The 21069-nt window shown below is 46.6% G+C and overlaps 1 protein-coding gene across 1 annotated transcript in view; it reads right to left on the bottom strand.

Moving 5' to 3' along the window:
• Positions 1 to 21069, bottom strand: part of LOC141084417 (SCAN domain-containing protein 3-like) — a 47014-nt gene that overhangs the window by 8827 nt on the left and 17118 nt on the right. The window contains exon 2 of the mRNA XM_073569143.1: positions 18204 to 18285. Coding sequence (XP_073425244.1) covers positions 18204 to 18285 — 82 coding nt within the window. The remainder of the gene's footprint in view (positions 1 to 18203; positions 18286 to 21069) is intronic.

Below are 21069 nucleotides of genomic sequence, written 5' to 3' on the forward strand. Positions count from 1 at the left end.
GGTCTGAGACCCTCTGAGTCTGCCTCCTGATATATAGACATAGGTTTTTCAGGTGGACACTATGCTACATATATACCTGTTATCCGGTGATACTGTACCCTTTCTCAACTTTGTACAATCACGTCAAATCCATACTGGGCCTGAGACCCTCTGAGTCTGCCTCCTGATATATAGACATAGGTTTATAAGGTGTACACTATGCTGCATATATACCTGTTATCCGGTGATAGTGTAACCTATCTCAACTTTGTACAATCACGTCAAATCCATACTGGGCCTGAGACCCTCTGAGTCTGCCTCCTGATATATAGACATAGGTTTTTAATGTTTAAACTATGCTATATATACCTGTTATCCGGTGATAGTGTACCCTTTCTCAACTTTGTACTATCACGTCAAATCCATACTGGGCCTCAGACCCTCTGAGTCTGCCTCCTGATATATAGACATAGGTTTTTCATGTGTAAACTATGCTACATATATACCTGTTATCGGGAGATACTGTACCCTTTCTCAACTTTCTACAATCTTGTCGAATCCATACTGGGCCTGAGAACGTCTGAGTCTGCCTCCTGATTAGAGATGAGTGGTGTTCGAGTCAACCTGTTCGCCAAGTTAAAATTCCAACTGTTTTGGGCGGTGTTCGAGCCGTTCGTTGAACTCGAACACTTTGCTTAAAATTCGGCTGTTCGAGGTTCTGTTCGAGAACGGTTCGTTCAACAAAAGCGTAACTTCATTTTCACATTAATAGTGGTTTTCAATGTTAATAGACTGTTTCATGGCATAGTAGCGGTGTGTGGTAGCCAGCGGTGTAGTACACCTGTCAAGGAGATACACCGTGTGTGTTTCTAATAATTTTTTACTGCATCTTGTCCAGAAAATCCTTTGGGGCCTTGTAGCACTCTGTCTGCTACTCAGCAGAGGAGCCCATCAGTGAACCAAGCTATGCCGCCTGTTTATGTAAGAACTGCGTGCTACTCAGCACAGGAGTCCAACTGTTAAGCAAGCTACAGCACCTGTGGTTTGGACACTTAATTTTTTCATTTTTTCTGGAATGCCGGTTAGGCCTAATTCCGGAATTCCGGTTGACCTGCACTTACTGGGAAATCCTCGTTCACGGGGAAGAATTGTAATCCCCATCACTAACGGGGTTCAGCGGGTTATCTGCACCTGTAAGCGACACGCTGGACCTTTCAGTGTAGCACGCAAGCAGACCCGGACATGTAAGGGCATAACAGACCTGTTATTGATCGATCTCGTGTGCCAGAGCCTCGCGTGTCCCTCTAGTAAGCTTGACGCATACCGCGGGGGCATGCCGGAGTCTCGTTCGTTAATGGAATTAAGCTGACAAATCGCTAGCACAACTAAAAACGGAGATCCACCACCACCCACAGAATCAACAAAGCTTGCAATCTGTCAATCTTTTCTGTAGCTGGCATGGTTGAGATTTCCCGGGTGGAGTCGAATTACGCCGCAGGCTCTACTCCTGGTAGTGCCCTTCTGGACATTCCTTTAAGGTTCAGCTTTGCAACCATACTGCCCCCGGAAACCAAACACTTTGCCTTCATGGACGCTGTTCTGAGGTTCGCGATAATAACGCCTCCCGATCAGCAGTTGGACTAATTTATGGTGGGAAGTCCGACGGTATATGATCATCTTCAATTTCAGATTTTTACTGTTTTCTTGGTATTTTACATTTTTATTCCAGCCTTTCTTGACTTCATAAGGGCATGACATGCCTATATATGTGTCTCCTCCTCCTCCTTTTACTCCTCCACCTCTTTTCTATATGTAGTTGCCGTTTTCCATATTATTTTTGTATTCTGAGCATTTTGTCTGCTTTGGGACACCTTTAAGGTGTTTTGTAATTGTTTTCTATGTGTTTGTATGTGTTTGTGTTTGCCTGCCATTGTTTTCAATGGTGTTCGACGTTGTTCGTCGAACGTTCGACAAACATTCGACGAACTTGCCTCGTGTTCGACGAACCAAAATGAACTGGAACACTAGCGGGGTGGCTCAAAACTACTTCTAAATATATAGACATACATTTTTAATGTTTAAACTATGCTATATATACCTGGTATCTGGTGATACTGTACCCTTTCTGCCAGGAAGTCCTCCTCCACCCACCACTCTAAGTGAATCATTGACAACTGGAACATTGTCCCACATGTGTGATTATTTATTGCGGATCTTCTTGTTATATTGTGGTGTGATCCATCCTGAGCTTGTGACAGTCTGTGGGTTACTCCTGCAATTTAGATGTGCATTTAAAAATTACCCCAACACTAGTGTATACAGCTCTACGCTTCTGATACATTACCCATTTACTCCTTTTTATATTCTGGTCTAATCCAAACTGACCAAGTAAGAGTTATTTTCTGACTGTGAAAATAAATACAGAGATTGACATCAATGACTCCTACACTGTGTACAGCTGTACTCTTCAGATTCATTACCATTTTACGACTTTTTATATTGAGTTGTAATCCATACTGAGCCTGGGAACATCTGTGTCTGCCTCCTGAAATATCTACGGAGATTTAGAATGTTTAAACTATACTATATATACAGTGGGGCAAAAAAGTATTTAGTCAGTCAGCAATAGTGCAAGTTCCACCACTTAAAAGATGAGAGGCGTCTGTAATTTACATCATAGGTAGACCTCAACTATGGGAGACAAACTGAGAAAAAAAAATCCAGAAAATCACATTGTCTGTTTTTTTTTCCTTTTATTTGCATATTATGGTGGAAAATAAGTATTTGGTCAGAAACAAGCAATCAAGATTTCTGGCTCTCACAGACCTGTAACTTCTTCTTTAAGAGTCTCCTCTTTCCTCCACTCATTACCTGTAGTAATGGCACCTGTTTAAACTTGTTATCAGTATAAAAAGACACCTGTGCACACCCTCAAACAGTCTGACTCCAAACTCCACTATGGTGAAGACCAAAGAGCTGTCAAAGGACACCAGAAACAAAATTGTAGCCCTGCACCAGGCTGGGAAGACTGAATCTGCAATAGCCAACCAGCTTGGAGTGAAGAAATCAACTGTGGGAGCAATAATTAGAAAATGGAAGACATACAAGACCACTAATAATCTCCCTCGATATGGTGCTCCACGCAACATCCCACCCCGTGGGGTCAGAATGATCACAAGAACGGTGAGCAAAAATCCCAGAACCACGCGGGGGGGACCTAGTGAATGAACTGCAGAGAGCTGGGACCAATGTAACAAGGCCTACCATAAGTAACACACTACGCCACCATGGACTCAGATCCTGCAGTGCCAGACGTGTCCCACTGCTTAAGCCTGTACATGTCCGGGCCCGTCTGAAGTTTGCTAGAGAGCATTTGGATGATCCAGAGGAGTTTTGGGAGAATGTCCTATGGTCTGATGAAACCAAAGTGGAACTGTTTGGTAGAAACACAACTTGCCGTGTTTGGAGGAAAAAGAATACTGAGTTGCATCCATCAAACACCATACCTACTGTAAAGCATGGTGGTGGAAACATCATGCTTTGGGGCTGTTTCTCTACAAAGGGGCCAGGACGACTGATCCGGGTACATGAAAGAATGAATGGGGCCATGTATCGTGAGATTTTGAGTGCAAACCTCCTTCCATCAGCAAGGGCATTGAATATGAAACGTGGCTGGGTCTTTCAACATGACAATGATCCAAAGCACACCGCCAGGGCAACGAAGGAGTGGCTTCGTAAGAAGCATTTCAAGGTCCTGGAGTGGCCTAGCCAGTCTCCAGATCTCAACCCTATAGAAAACCTTTGGAGGGAGTTGAAAGTCCGTGTTGCCAAGCGAAAAGCCAAAAACATCACTGCTCTAGAGGAGATCTGCATGGAGGAATGGGCCAACATACCAACAACAGTGTGTGGCAACCTTGTGAAGACTTACAGAAAACGTTTGACCTCTGTCATTGCCAACAAAGGATATATCACAAAGTATTGAGATGAAATTTTGTTTCTGACCAAATACTTATTTTCCACCATAATATGCAAATAAAATGAAAAAAAAAACAGACAATGTGATTTTCTGGATTTTTTTTTCTCAGTTTGTCTCCCATAGTTGAGGTCTACCTATGATGTAAATTACAGACGCCTCTCATCTTTTTAAGTGGTGGAACTTGCACTATTGCTGACTGACTAAATACTTTTTTGCCCCACTGTACCTGCTATCTGATGATACTGTACACTTTTTCTACTTTTTATATTCTTGTCTAATCCATACTGAGCCTGTGAGCGTCTCTGTGTGACTGATGGTATATCTAGGGAGATTGACAATCATCTTTTGGCTGTATAGAGCTGTATGCTTCTGATACAGTACCATATATCTGATGTTATTTTGGGTTCATGTTCTGCAACATTTTCAAGTTTGGTGGAAGAGGCCGCGGACGTGGATGTGGGGGGGCCAGCTGGTGCTGATGGTGGTGGTGCATCTGCTAGTAGTGGCAAAAGCACAATAGCAGCTAAGGCAGGAGGTGCTGAGCCTGCGTCATGGTCTGGCTCTGGAACACCTGGAAGGCTACCTTTTCTGGGAGTAGGTTAACCGCTTTTAAAGCCGGAGCATCAGGAACTGGTTTTGGCTTACATTGCCAAAACAGACTCCAGCAAATATGCCCTCCTCTTCTGAAGTTTCAAAAAATGCAAGTACTGAGTCGTCAAGTGCTGGCTCCTGGTCAGGAAGAATCCCTTTCCTTGTTTCCTTCACCCCCACCTAAATTGAATGATGCAGCAGGCCACACTTCACATTAGTCCATGTAACTCTTTCTATCATTCCATGCCTGGGTTATCAAGTCAAATCGTGGATTCCCCAGTCCAAGATTAATCTGACATGGAGTGTGGGTGGCCAGCCAGGGCAGTGGGGTTAATCGGTGCCGGGCCGGTGTCTCGTAGGGATGTGTCACGTTGGTGGTGATGACCCATTCCGTGGACCTGGGCGTCCATGCGAAGGGGTGAATAACGTTTATAGGTGAATGATACGTGACACCACCTGTGGTTTCTGATCACATTGACCCACGCTGCAGTGCCGCTTCTCTGGGACAGATGTTGTGGTGCAGCTAAGATGTAGAAGCCCTTCACAGGTAGGGCCGTAGTCGCAGGGCAGATGAAAGAGTTGGTAGATGGTGTGCAGTGCACGATGTAGCAGAGCTGTTATGATCGAGTCACCGTAGGAGGCAAAAACAGAAATGCTAGCTAAGTCCTGAAAACCAGAGAAGTTGACAACTATCAGATTGCAGACCCCTGAACCTATCAACACAACTAGCAGTAGCCGTGGGGGGTTCCTACGATGACCTAGACCCCTCGATCACAGCCGGAGAGATACATAGGCCTAAAGAAGGAAAGGGGAAATCTAACTGCCCCAGAGCAGACCCCAAAGCAATAGGCAGCCCCCCACATATAATGACGGTGAAGCAAGATGAAAACACTTACACAGACAGAAAGACAGGCTGAGCAAAGAAGGGGCCCAAAAACTAGCTAGATAGGAACGGATAGGAAGGCTGCTGTCTGCAATCTGCCAAAACCCTATCAGAGACAAAAGCCAACAAGCTGACATAAAAATGGCCCTGAAGCAACTAAGCTTCAAAAACTAAATCAGCACTCAGGTACATTCAGAAGACAGAGCTCACGGAACACTGCACACTCCAGCAGGGAGTGGCAGAATCCAAAAAGCAAGAAAAACAAAAACAAATCTTAGATGCAAAAGGGCAAAACAGAAAACTTAGCTTTAGGAGAGCAGGAATCAGACTGGAGTCCAAGAGTCCACAGAGAAATCACCCGCAGGGCAGAAAGGGCGTAGGCTGCCTTAAATCCAGTCAGTGACTCCACTCAGCCAATCGTCCTCATCAGTCCCAGGTGTCTGATAATCAGGCTCACTACCTTCCCTCACCAGAATAGGGAGTTCACCAGGCCTCAGTGACGGAGGGGAAAATGAACTCACAACACAGAGCTGTGCGCCAGGCGCAGGAGAAAGATGACAGACACAGTCGTGCAGTTCCTTTACCTCTACTTGGTAAGTGCCATCCAGGACCAAGAGTACAGATGGAGAAGGAGTTGGTCAGCCTGGAAGCAAATTTGGAATTCTCTCTCTGCAGATACGTAGTGTGGCCTCCGTTGTAGCGCTTATCTGAGGTACTCGCAGTACTGAGTTCATTGAAGTTCCCCCTGTTAACTCTCTTTTGTAACTTTCTCGTATGACAGGCAGCCATAGCCTTTTCCTTCTGGCTCACACATGTCACTGCTGGGGCCTCCGAGCCTTAGTTGGGAACAGAGCATTTACAGCTGCTACTTCCTCCGGTTTCTGCTGCAGGACTGTCAGTGTCCCTACAAACTCGGAGACCGGAATCCCGACCATGTGCTCCAGCTAGGAGTGAGCCTTAACTCTGCTCATCCTCCAGCTCCCCTTCTCACGTCCACACACTTCCCCTTCCCTTCACAGACTGCCCTAACTTACCTCCTCCCAACCACAGAGAGCAGCTCCTCAGCAGTCAGGTTCAGAGGTCTCCCTGCTAGCCTGGAGTGGGAACTGTGTTGTGTGTTGGTTTAACTGCTAGAGAGATCCTTCGTTGCTCCCAAACATGACATCACACTCCCTAGGAGGAAGGTAATGCCACTGTAGTGACCGTACTCCTGGGGTGCCACAAGTGCACTGATGCCCAGCCACTGCTAGATGATTCTGCTGGTACATTGACCCAGACCACTACCATTCCCCTCGCACTCTACACAGCCAGAATCTGACCCTGATGAAACTCAGGTTCCCCTTCCCGCATACTATACAACCTTACATGGTGACAAAGAGGAAGGTGCAGATGAAAGTGCAGGTTCCTTAAGCAGGTAGGGGGCATACTCATGGGCGATGGCACTGGCACAGGGACCCTCATAGTACGCAAAAGTGTCTCTGCCGGTGGGAGGGGGAGGGCCCACTGACGTACTATGAGGGGCCCTGTGTTATGGGCTGGCGGAACACACCAGATAATAAAGATGGTATTTAGGTGCGTTCGCAGCCCAGGGTCCACCGTGCAGAGGTATTAACTGCTGCTCGGTAATGGCGGACGCTATATGGCGTTATAATAACGGGACACATGGGGTTAACCTCACCCAATGTGAACAGAGGCGGACTCTTATCTCTCAGAGCCGCACAACCACCAAATAATAAATGCCGTAGCCTGTTATTGCTCACAGAGCTCAGCAGTGTGAGCTCTAGCGTATATTCACAGAACTCAGCCCTTAGACCGCAGGACTGAAGTCCCTCTAGACTGCTAGCACTCGGCACCGCAACTGCGATGCCAGCAAGCGTTAACTCACGTGTGAAATTGTGCACAGTGCCACTCAGGTTGATGCCACTAATCACCCTGGGTTGGGCCAGGTAAGCGCACAGGTTGTGCAAAGCATTGCACCAGCGTGGCTGTCACTTGCCGCAGTTCGATAGTGCCCAGCAGTGGGCGACACCATCGGACGCTAGTGTGCAGATGGCTAGTATGCACTGTGGCCTATAGACTAGCCACTGACAGGTGCTGACTCGGACTCTAAACTCTAACCACATTCGTATTATCAGAGGGAAGGGGTTTCATAATGAGTCAGTCACCAGATACATGCATCCATCATTATACACTCCAAACTATACTATACTAGCGCATGGGCGAGCGGCCATGCGAACCTTTTATAGCCACGGGCGTCCGGGACTTTCCTAGCTTCTCGGATGGGCCAATCCGAACACGAGCAGGACCTGAGCACGTGACCCTCGATCTCCAATGGGAGATAACTCCACGGGCATGCTCAGTGGCCCGACATGAGGACTTAGTCCCTGGTGAATCTCGCTGCTGAGCAGCATGCATTGTCATAGCTGTGCCAGAGGCAGCAGCAAGCAAACCCACGGAGTTGGCCTGGGCAGAGCTCCGGGACCGACGAATCTGCTGAGCAGGCTCCACTGTGGCTGAAGAAGAATGGGAGACCGCTGGGTGCAAGGCTCTGGATTCCTGCTGTGCAGTGGCAGGAGCCCGACGCCTAACAATACCTTCTCTCTGAGCCTCGCTACGCTCAAATACCGCAATGAGGAGCGGAGCGTGGATGTTCTCCACTGGCTCCCAGGTCCGAGCCTCTGGACCATGACCCTTCCAATCCACCAAATAAAACTTTTTGCCCCGCATCACCTTGCATTCCACGATGGCATTGACCTCAAACTCGTCCGAAGACAAGTCTGATGTCCCGGCAGATAACTCGGAGAACCGGGACAAGTGAACAGGCTTAAGGAGGGTCACGTGGAATGTCTCAGAGATAGCCAAGTGTGGTGGAAGGGCCAGATGGTAGACCACAGAGCTGATCTGCTCGAGGACCTTGAAGGGGCCAATGTAGCGCGGTGCGAACTTAGCGGACTCTACCCACAGCCTGATGTTTCGGGCGGAGAGCCACACCAAGTCGCCAGGGGCAAAAGTTGGAGCAGGGCGCCGGTGTGCATCAGCGGAGGTCCTCATTCTCTTCTTGGAAGCCCGGATAGCATCCTGGGTGCGATCCCAAAATGTTGCGTGCCTCCACCGCCCAGTCTGCCACCCTGGAGTCGGTGGATGACATGAGCATGGGCACAGGGACGCGCGGATGCTGGCCGTAATTTAGGAGAAATGGGATCTGACCGGTGGAGTCGGCCACAGCATTGTTCAAAGCGAACTCTGCCCACAGCAGCAAGGATGCCCAGTCGTCCTGCCTGGTCGAGACAAATTGTCGAAGATATGTGATCAGGGTCTGGTTGGCTCTCTCTACCAACCTGTTCATCTCGGGATGATAGGCCAAGGAGAGATTCAGCTCAATGCTGAGCAGGGAACAAAGCTCTCTGCAAAACCGGGACGCAAACTGAGGACTCCGGTCACTGACAATCTTGTCCGGCATGCCATGCAGGCGGAAAACGTGCTTAATGAACAACACTGCCAGGCCCCACACAAAAGGTAACCGGAAGAGAGGTACCAGGTGCACCATCTTAGAGAAATGGTCGGTGACAACCCAAATGACCGTGCTGCCACTGGACTTGGGTAGCCCCACCACAAAGTCCATACTGACCATCTCCCAGGGCCTGTCCGCTACTGGCAGAGGAAAAAGAAGCCCAGCGGGCTGCTGCGGATAGGACCTTTTCTGGGCACAAGAGACGCATGCCTGAATATAGTCCCTGATGTCACTGGCCATATGCGGCCACCAGTACGTCCTCGCCAGAAGCTCAGAGGTCCATTTTATCCCGAAATGTCCACCCACCCTGGACGAATGAGCCCAAGAGAGAACCTCCGGTCGCAGACGGGCAGGGACAAATGTCTTGTCCTGAGGTACTGACTCAAGGGCAACCAGAGCCAAGGTCCTCAGGCTCTCGGATGGGATGATCAGCCGAGGCTCCTCCTCCTCTTCCTCCAATGACACCACGGAGCAGGAGAGAGCATCGGCCCGGACGTTCTTCTCCCCGGAGAGAAAATGGAGGGTGAAGTGGAACCGGGAAAAGAACAAAGACCATCTGGCCTGGCGAGAATTTAGCCACTGGGCTGTTTGCAAATACACCAAGTTTTTGTGGTCGGTTAACACCTGGAAAGGATGGTGAGACCCCTCCAGGAGGTGTCGCCACTCCAAGAAGGACAACTTCATCACTAGCAACTCCCTGTCCCCGATGGTATAATTCCTCTCCGTCGGTGTGAAGTTCTTGGAGAAAAAGAAGGATGGGTGCTTCCGACCTTGCATGTCCTTCTGAAACAGGACCGCTCCAGCACCGACGGAAGGGACATCCACTTCCAGAATGAAGGGCTTATCTACATCGGGGCGATGTAGAATGGGAGCGCTAGCGAAATGGGACTTAATGGAGGAGAAGGCCTTGGAGACCGGTTCCGACCACAACTTGGGGTTTGCACCCTACTTGGTGAGGGCTACCCAGGGTGCTACCAAAGTCGAGAAGTGGGGGATGAATTGGCGATAGTAATTTATGAACCCCATAAAGCGCTGCACCGCTTTGAGAAAATAAGGTTCCTGCCATTCCATCACCGCTAGTGTTGAGCGATACCTTCCGATATCGGGAAATATTGGATCGGATTGGATCGGACCGATACCCCAAAAATATCGGATATCGCCGATTCCGATACCGGAAATCAATGCGAGTCAATGGGACACAAATATCGGAATGAAAATAAATCCTTACTTTCCTTGTAGGTTAATTCTACATGAAGGAAAACAACTAATAATAATGTAGAATGTATTGGGGGAGGTGGAGGAGACATTAAAGGCATAGAGGTTTAGCCCAATCAAATGGAATAGCAGGAATTATTATTATTTTTTAAGACGTTCGGAGTTACAAAGATATTGACTATGTTAAGCTTTTTTATATTTTGTCAGATATTTATGTATCACTACTTCCATGCTCTTCACCTTCTATTTTACTTCTCCCACACTTTCTCCTTCATCATCCTCTTCAGGGTCATCTTCTTGGTCTTCTTCGGGGTGGTCTTCAGGGTCGTCGTCTCCAGGGTCATCGCTTTTGGGGTCGTCGTCTTTTTCGGGTGGTCTTCAGGGTCATCGTCTCCAGGGTCATCGTTTTCGGGGTTGTTGTCTTCTTCGGGGTGGTCTTCAGGGTCGTCATCTTTAGGGTCGTCATCAGGGAGATCCAGAGTGATTACCAAAAACCATTTCAAAAAGCTTGAACTTGGAAATGTAGCAGAAGGAACAAGAAGGCTGAGGAACTGCTGAGAACCAACTGATGGTACTGGAACCTGGATGGGTAGCCAAAGGTACAAGAGCCAATGGAACTACCGAGGACCAGCTGATGGTACTGGAACCCGGTTACTAAGCAGGAGGTGCCTGTGCCAGAAAGCACTACCAAGGACCAGCAGACATTGGTGGAACTCGGAAACCGAGAAGGAGGCACCTAAGCCAAAAGCTCTGCCTGGAACCAGCTGACGTTACTGGAACCCAGGGGGACATATTCAAGATTGACTTCAAAAGAACCAGCTAATGGTACTGGAACTCAGATAGGCAGCAGAAGGTTCACATGAAAAAAAAAGTTGCAAGGCCGCGAGCCGTCCGGAGTTACCAAAACCCACAGTCCTACAGGGGGATCTTGTCCTATTGGCACTACGGAACCAGCCTTCATTGCCAGATCCCGCAGCCAACATAGGAAGCACCTAAACTGCAGGCACCATAGAGTCAGCTAACCCGACCGCAACACGATAGTATTGGAGGCAAAGTGACTTTGACACTACCTGGAAACAGCTGGCGTGCTGGAACCAGGCTGGGAAGGAGGGAGTACCCATGCCAAAGACACTTCTGAGCAGCAACTGGCGGTGTTGGAGCCCAGGGATTACAGTAGAAACAGAGTGTAGCCAGAGGCCTAATTGGAGCAAGTTTAATATCTGTAGTAGTGTGAATGTGGACAGAGCAGGAGAAATTGCCGGACACACAACAGGGTATCAGCTGACGTTACTGAACCCCAATGACACTGGAGCATGTGTTGACTGTGCAGATGGCACTTATGAACAGCAACTGGCGGTGTTGGAGCCCAGGGATTACAGTTCAGGTGGTAGAAACATGAACACAACAGGAGACCTGGATTCTGTTGCCAACCAATTATTTAATCTGGAAGAGGACTGGCAAATTCCTGTGATATCCAGGCCTTGTTCATTTTCAGAAAAGTAAGCCGGTCAATGTTATCGGAAGATAGTCGCATGCGACGGTCTGTTAGTACACCACCTGCGGCACTAAAGACGCGTTCCGATAATACACTAGCAGCAGGGCAAGCCAGCACCTCCAATGCATACTGGCTAAGCTCTGGCCATGTATCCAGCTTTGAGACCCAAAACTTGAAGGGGGAAGAGCCATCTAGGAGTACACTGACAGGGCAAGACATGTAGTCTGTCACCATCTGACGGAAACGTTGCCTCCTGCTGATTGGAGCCATGTGTGATGGTGTAGACATTTGGGGTGGGGACACAAAACTTTGCCACATTTGGGCCATACTGGTCTTGCCTTGTGCTGAGGCGCTGCTTCTGCTCCCTCTTTTTGCAGAGCATCCTCCACTGTCTCGACGCACTGAGCTGCTTTGTAAAGCACTAGCAGCACTGCTCTCGGGTGGAATGGAGAACATGATGGAATGCACCAGTGTGTCTTGGTACTCCCGCATATTACGCTCCCGGTTCAACGGTGTTATGAGGCTTTGTAAGTTGTTCCGTAGCGAGGATCTAGGAGGGTGTACACCCAATAATCAGCCGTGTTGAGAATGTGGGCGATGCGGCGGTCATTTCTCAGGCCCTGCAGCATGAAATCAACCATGTGCTGCAGACTACCACCTGGCCAAGAAACGCTGTCCACTGCTTGAGGTGTAATCTCTGCCTGCTCTGCATCACCCCACCCTCGCTCTACATACTGACTACTAGAGCATTGTGTACCTCACTCCTCTGGACAGATGTCTTCCTCCTCCATTGACTCCTCCTCATCCTCCTCAAATAGTGTCCCCTGCCTAGGCCTTTTTTGAGGAACCACGTTGCGCAGACTGTCCAGAAGCAGATGGCATTTGTGACTCCTCATCCTCCACCTCTTCCACAACCTCCTCCCTTAGTGCTTGCAGTGTTTTTTCAAGCAGGCAGATAAAGGGGATCGTCATGCTGACTAGTGCATCATCTGCACTCGCCATCCGCGTGGAATCATCGAAGGCACGCAAAACGTGGCAGATGTCCTTCATAGAGGCCCCCTCAGTGGTGGTGAAGTGTGAATGGCGCGCAGTGCGACTTGTTTGTGCCTGATGCAGCTGGTACTCCATTACTGCTGCCTGCTGCTCACATAACCGCTCCAACATATGTAACGTTGAATTCCACCTGGTGGGTAGGTCACATATGATGCGATGTTCCGGAAGGCAGAATCGGCGCTGCAGAGCTGCAATGCGCGATCTTGCCATGCTGGAACGCTGCAAGTGAGCCCACTCTATGCGGACCTGGTGCAGCAGTGCATCAAGATCCGGATAGTCCCTCAAAAAACTCTGCACGACCAAGTTGAGCACATGTGCCAGACATGGGATGTGAGTGAGGTTGCCAAGGCCCAGAGCTGCCACCAAGATTTCGGCCACTGTCACACACTACCATGCCTGGATGGAGATTCGCTGGCACAAACCACACGTCGCTCTCCTGCTTGATGGCATTCCAGAGCTCCTGCGCTGTGTGGCTTCGATTCCCCAAAGAAATTAATTTCAATATGGCCTGTTGACGTTTGGCCACAGCTGTGCTCATATCGGTCGTAACAGGTAAGCGTTCACGGTTCCATGTGGAGGTAGAACGTGATGGCTCCTGCAGCCCTGATTCGGAGGAACTGGAGTATGAGGAGGAGTCAATGTGTACAGACTGGATTCCTGCAATCCTTGGAGTTGGCAGAACACATACAGTGCCACTCTCAAGATCTGTAGCCGGCTCCACAACATTTACCCAATGGGCAGTGAAGGAAAGATATCGTCCCTGTCCATGGTTACTGGTCCACGCATCGGTGGTCAGGTGGACCTTGCTACTAATGGCGTTTAGTAGCGCATGTTTAATTTTTCCCTCCACATGCTTTTGCAGGGCTGGGACAGCTTTGCTGCTGAAATAAAAGTGGCTGGGCATGTTGTATTGTGGGACTGCCAATGCCATGAAGTAATGGAAGGTGTCAGTCTCTACCAGCCTGAATGAGAGCATTTCAAGGGACAGAAGTTTTGCAATGCCAGCATTCAGAGCCTGTGCTCAGGGGTGGTTTGCCGAGTATGGTCGCCTTTTATCCCATGCCTGTGCTACCGATGGCTGTAGACTTGCCTGGGATTGTGAGGGTGACAGGGAACGTGGTGCTGTGGGTGGAATGACACTGTGTCTCTGTACAACAGTGCCAGAGGCTCTTCCATGGCGATCCTGTGAGGAAGCCGAACCAGCTGTGTGTGAGCTGGAGGAAGAGGCTACCACACAAGCTGAAGAGGTGGTAGGTGGCGCTGTAGGTTGGCCTAGGTCTTCAGTGTGTCTTTGTAACTCCACCACGTGCTTGGTCCGCACATGTTTCCACATATTTGTGGTATTGAGGTTGCTGACACTTTTCCCTCTTTTCACTTTCTGATTACACAGCTTGCATTTGACAAAGCAAATGTCATCTGCTACTGTGTCAAAAAAGGACCAGGCACTGCAAGTCTTGGGAGCGCCTGTTTTGGGTTTTGGAAGAGGCGTGCTTCTAATGGGTGCCGAAGTGGAGGCTACAGGCAACCGAGTCTGCCCCCTCCCTCTCCCTCCTTTTTTGGCCTTTCGGGGAATCTCTTCCTCAGAGCAGCTCCCACCACCTTCCTGTACCTCTCGCCATGATGGATCAAGGACCTCATCATCTACACTACCCTCTTCAAACGACTGCTTCTCCTGGGTAGTCTCGACAGCACAGTACACACCAGAAAGTGGCACCTGAGTCTCATCATCTGATGCGTAGTGAGGTGTGCTGACCATAGGCACTGGCCCACCCGCCTCTTCAGATTCAGAGGGACAAAGCAGTTGCGCATCACTGCATACTTCCTCTTCTTCACATTCTAGAATGCTGCTAGGCTGGCCCCCTGTTTCCAAGCCAAGAGATTCAGAGAACTGAAGTAGAGATGGCTCCTGTCCAGGGCTCTCTGACTGCCTGGGCAATTTGGCAGGTGGTGAAGAGACAGATGGTTGCTCTTCAGTGCTTTGACCCTGAGAGGATGTGGAAGTAATTGAAGTCAATGTGCTAGCTGCCATCCATCCAACAACGGCTTCAATTTGTTCGTCCCGCAGCAGTGGGGTACGGCGAGGTCCTACAAAGCTGCGCATAAAGGACTGTTGCCTGGTAAAACTGGGGGATGCTGAGTCACTGGTGCCCGCAGCAGGCACAGAATCCCCACGTCCTCTCCCTGCTGAAACTCCACGCCCACACCCACGTGCCTTACTCCCTGCCTTCTTCATCTTGGTAGACTGATAAAGATAGGCAGAAAAGTAAAAAGGGGGGGTTTAGTGTGCTTATTCCTGAACAGCTGCTAACAGGTATAAGAAACACTAATTTTATAAAGTGTGTGGACTACACTTTAATATGAGCTAATGTGGCCTACACAACTGTCAAGTGGAGTGTTTGGTGAACTTTATTTACGTGTTTTTTTTCAAAAAAACAAAAAGGATGTGACCAAAGATGTGAAAGCGATAGTATCACAAACGTTTTGGAGCTATTACAACGCAGGAAGGTAACCTACAATGCAATAGATGAGGCTCCAAAAAATAGGGTAGTACTAATCTGGCTGCGGCTGCAGGGCACAAGCCAGAAAAAAGGCTCCTCTATCTACTCCTATATAGTGTTTGCAACCAACCAATGTAGATGGATACGGATGGAAGCACACTAATAGGAGAAAAAAATCAGGAAAAATGAGCTGCAATAAAACAAAAAAAGGACTATGTATGAGGCAGTGACGCACGCTGAGTGGACTGCAGCCAGAGGTGGCTGCAGAACACACTACAACGTGAGCTGCAATCACACACAGAGACCTCACAGACAGCCATGAACAGTGCAGAGAACTGGGCACTAGCGCTGAAAGGCTGCAGAAAGGTTCCACTGTCTACTCCTATAGTGTTTGCAACCAATGTAGATGGATACGGATGGATGCACACTAATAGGAGAATTAATGAAAAATGAGCAGCATTAAAACAAAAATAAATATGTATGAGGCAGTGACGCACGCTGAGCGGCCTACAACCAAAGGTGGCTGCAGGACACACTACAGCATGAGCTGCACTCACACAGACCTTGCAGACAGCTGTGAACAGTGCTGCAAGGCAAAAGAAAGCTACAGTAATTGATAATGAAGCCTGGGTAAAGCACAATATTATATAGCAAATCGCTATCTCTAACTGTCCCTCAGAGTCTTGAACAGCAGCCTGTCCCTAACTGAATTCACAGCAGAGTGAACCCTAAATGGTGGCAGCGGCTTTTATAGTGCATCATGACATCATTTCAGCAGCCAATCACAGCCATGCCATTAGTTAACATGCCTAACAGGATGTGCCCACACTTCTGAGGATTCCTCATTGGCTGAATTAAATCAAACTGGCTCATAGCATTATGGGAACTTCCGATTCCGGTATTCGATATGCAAAAAGTATCAGAACTCAGTATCGGAATTCCGATACCGCGAATATCGGCCGATACCCGATATTTGCGGTATCGGAATGCTCAACACTAATCATCATGTTTCCCTACGCTTATGAGCAATAATTAGTTATAGTTGTTGGCACTTAAATGAAAAGTCCACCCTTTATATTATATAATATAGCACAAAGAATTAATTCCAAAAATAATTATTTTGTTTGCCATTGTGAAATATAATAATAATAATAATAATAATAATAAATTGTATTACTATAGCGCCAAAATATTCTGCAGCACTTTACATTTTAGAGGGGACTTGTACAGATGATAGACATTATTACAGCATAACAATAATCACATAGATCATAACAGATAACAAGAGGAATGAGGGCCCTGCTCGCAACTTACAATCTATGAGGAAAAAAGTAGACACGAAAGGTGGGTGGTAACAATTGCCATGATTGTTTGGACCAGCCATAATGTTAAGTGTGTAACAGTACAGACACAGTGGGCTAATAGATGCATAAAGCATGTGGGAACATGATACGGGGAACCTGGTTATGGTAAAACTTTTGACTGTGCCACACAGGGATAGTTAAGGGGGTTTTACACTAAGCAATATCGCTAGCAATATCGCTAAAACGTCACTGGTTTTGTGACGTTATAGCGATATTACTAGCGATATCGCTATGTGTGATACTTACCAGCGACCGGCTCCCCCGCTGCTCATCGCTGATCGCGCGAGAATGTCCGGCTCCATTTCTCGTCGGGCGCTTCCTGCTGAGACTTCCTGCTGTGACGTCCAGCGACGCGTGGAGGCGGGCGGGAGGACGCAGGATCGCTGTGTGTGAATGGTAAGTATCGTGCGCTGCGTCGCTGCTGCATCGCTGTGAGATCTTTCTGTATGAAAGCTCACTAGCGATCATTTAGCGATGCACCAGCGATCCTGACCGGGTCGGATCGCTGGTTGGATCGCTGGTGCATCGCTAAATGTAAAAGGGCCTTTAGGTTAATGTGTTGAGGTGGTAGGCCAATCTAAATAAAAGCGTTTTCAGGGCACGCTTAAAATTGTAGGGATTGGGGACTAATCGTATTGACCTGGGAAGTGCATTCCAAAGAACTGGCCCAGCACATGTAATGTCTTGGAGACGGGAGTAGGAGGTTCTGTTTATTGAAATGTTCATAGCTCAATGAGAAAAATTTGTCCTTAGTTGGTTATACGGCGCTTAAATCATAATTAGTACATTTGTTTTCATACATTTAAGATTATCTTAAGTATATATTTCATACTGATCTGTGCAATCTACAATCTTGATGGAACTATAAGAGACAAAAAATAGGTACAGGTACAGTGTAGTTTATAGACTTGTTTTCTCAGGAGTAAAAGGCATTAGCTGTCATTAGCAAGTAGAACTTTTGGCAGTAACTGCAGCTTGGAATCTTTGATCTTTCAATTCAGAGAGACAAGGTCATTGCTAAATAATTGCTGGATTAAACCTTGAATAGTCAGCTAGAGAAGAACATTTTATAATTGCCACCAAACTCCATAAAGATTACAAATTAGGGTTTTGTTCTCTACTTGAAATCAGATAACACACTTAGCCGTGTGCTCCAATTACTAAACTATTTTAATGTTTTCATTTGTTCTAAACTATGGACTTTTTAGGCCATGTTCTCATGAACAAGAGTAATGAGGCAAAGACCTTTCCAAGCTTACTGTAATCTGTTATGAAGCCATTGCAGCTAGAGATGGATTATAGTTGATAATGCTCTGTGGATAGAAGGTTTGACTAAAAAAAGACACCTGCTTTCATCATTTTGAAGTAATTTTTCGGGGTAAGACAACATCATTTTTAAATAAAATAATCGGCAGATAGTATATTTAACACAATACTAAAAGAGATGAAGTTGTCTGATAATACAGTCTCAGAGATGAGCAAATTGAATCAAGGTGTAAAAAAAACCTGATTTTTGGGGGAAAATTTGCTTTCTAGGAATCCAACAAATTTTCAGGCCTGTTGACAAACATTTTCCTTGAAGTGAAAAAGGAAGGGGTTAAAAGAAAAGAAAAATAATCATACTCACAGACTACTCACCTGGAGCTCCCAGTTCTAGTCCAATCTTCTTTTCTTTTTTAATCAAATCATTTTTATTAAACTCCACATATAAATTTTCCATCTTTTAAATAACATAAATGACAAAATAATTAAATAGAGAGAGAGAGAATGAAATGACAAGAAATAGGAAAAACCCAATGTGGTTAAACAAAGAGGGGCAATTAACAGTAAAAAGAATTCATTTAAACCAGTGTTCCCCAACTCCAGTCCTCAAGGCCCACCAGCACGTCATGTTTTTTCCTTAGTATTGCCCAGGTGATAATTGCATCACCTGTACAATACAAGGGAAATCCTGAAAACATGACCTCTTGGTGGGCCTTGAGGACTGGAGTTGGGGAACACTGGTTTAAACTACTAAAGTAGGATGGCATCTCTGATGCTCTAAAAACCTATAGAGAGAAAAATATTTTATCTAAAAACCTAATGAAAGCTTCCAAAATGGAAACAGAGAAGCACATTGCTAAGGAGAGTAAAACTAATCCCAAACTGTTCTTCAACTACATCAATAGTAAAAGAATCATAAGTGAAAGTGTAGGCCCCTTAAAAAATTGTGAGGAAAGAATGGTTGTAGATGATGAGGAAAAAGCTAATATATTAAACACGTTCTTCTCAACGGTATTCATGGTGGAAAATTAAATGCTAGGTGAAATGCCGAGAAACAACAAAAACCCTATATTAAGGGTCACCAATCTAACCCAAGAAGAGGTGCAAAACTGGCTAAATAAGATTAAAATAAATCTGTTCCTGATGGCATACATTAACGAGTGTCAAGAGAACTAAGTAATGTAATAGACAATCCATTATTTCTTTTATTTAGGGACTCTATAGAGACAGGTTCTGTTGCCAGGACTGGTGCATAGCAAATATGGCACCAATAATCAAAAAGGGCTCTAAAAGTGAACCTGGAAATTATAGGCCATTAAGTCTAACATCTATTGTTGGTAAAATATTTGAAGGGTTTCTGAGGGATGTTATTCTGGATTATCTCAATGAGAATAACTGTTTAACGCCATATCAGCATGGGTTTATGAGGAATCGCTCCTGTCAAACCAATCTAATCTGTTTTTATGAAGAGGTAAACTATAGACTAATGAAGATGAGTCATTGGAGGTGGTAAATCTTGATTTTTCCAAAGCGTTTGATAACATGCCATTCAAGAGGTTGGCACACAAAATGAGAATGCTGTGTCTGGGGGAAAATGTGTGTAAGTTTTTAAGTAACTGGCTTAGGCTAGTTTCACACTTGCTTTTTTTTGCAGCGCGTTTTTCCCGCAAAAAAACGCATTGAAAAAACGCATACAAAAGCATACAACTGCTGCGTTTTTTTCAAGCATTTTTATGAGCATGCATGAAAAAAACGCAGCGTTTTTATGCGTTTGTATGCGTTTTTAGTGCGTTTTTACCGCGTTTGCGTTTTTTTCCAACATTTTTAGGTGGCCCCTCACACTACCCAAACCATGACTTTACTAACCCTAACCCTGACCCTAACCCTAACCCTGACCCTAACCCTAACCCTAACCCTGACCCTAACCCTTAACCAAATCATACTTAACCCTAACCCAAACCCTAAACCCTAACTAACCCTAACCCTAACCCTGACCCTAACCCTAACCCTAACCCTGACCCTAACCCTAACCCTAACCCTGACCCTAACCCTAACCCTGACCCTAACCCTTAACAAAACCATACTTAACCCTAACCCTGACCCTAACCCTTAACAAAACCATACTTAACCCTAATCCTGACCCTAACCCTGACCCTAACCATTAACCAAACCATACTTAACCCTAACCCTGACCCAAACCCCAACCCTAACCCTGACCCTGACCCTAACCCTAACCCTAAACCCCCTTAACTAACCCTAACTCTAACCCAAACCCCTAAATTCCATGGTTAAAAAAAAAACCGCATATGCAAAAAAACGCATACATGAGCATGCCAGTGCGCACATATGCGCATCCATAGGCTATAATGGCCATTTTTAGCGCAAAACGTGCGCATATGTGGGCATGCGCTTTTTTGCAGGGCCAAAAAATGCAACATGCTGCGTCTGGAAAATACAAACGCACACCCCAAAAAAACGCAGCGCATGAAAATCGCATACATGCGCTTACAAGCGCGCAGGTATGCGCACCCATGTTAAATATAGGGGAAAAACGCATGCGCACATATGCGTTTTTTTCCAGCGCTAAAAAACGCAAATGTGAAACCAGCCTTAGTGATACAAAACAGAGGGTGGTTATAAATCGTATATTCTCTAACTGGGTCGCTGTGACCAATGGGGTACCACAGGGGTCGGTGTTGGGACCTATTCTGTTCAACATATTTATTAACGATCTGGTAGAAGGTTTACACAGTAAAATATCGATATTTGCAGATGATACAAAACTATGTAAAGCAGTCAATACAAGAGAAGATAGTATTCTGCTATAGATGGATCTGGATAAGTTGGAAACTTGGGCCAGAAGGTGGCAGATGCGGTTTAACTATGATAAATGTAAGATTATACACATGGGAAGAACGAATCAATATCACCATTACACACTTAACGGGAAACCACTGAGTTAATCTGTCATGGAGAAGGACTTGGGAAACCAAGTTAATGATAAACGTACCTGGAGCAGCCAGTGCCAGGCAGCGGCTGCCAAGGCAAACAGGATCATGGGGTGCATTAAAAGAGGTCTGGATACACATGATGAGAGCATTCATTATACTGTCTCTGTACAAATCCCTGGTTAGACTGCACATGGACTACTGTTTACAGTTTTGGATACCGAAGCTCAGGAAGGATATAATGGAACTAGAGTGAGTACAAAGGAGGGCAACCAAATTAATAAAGGGGATGG

The sequence above is a fragment of the Dendrobates tinctorius genome, unplaced genomic scaffold, assembly GCF_039654945.1.
Source record: "Dendrobates tinctorius isolate UK_male_01 unplaced genomic scaffold, ASM3965494v1 ptg000022l, whole genome shotgun sequence".
NCBI lineage: Eukaryota > Metazoa > Chordata > Amphibia > Anura > Dendrobatidae > Dendrobates > Dendrobates tinctorius.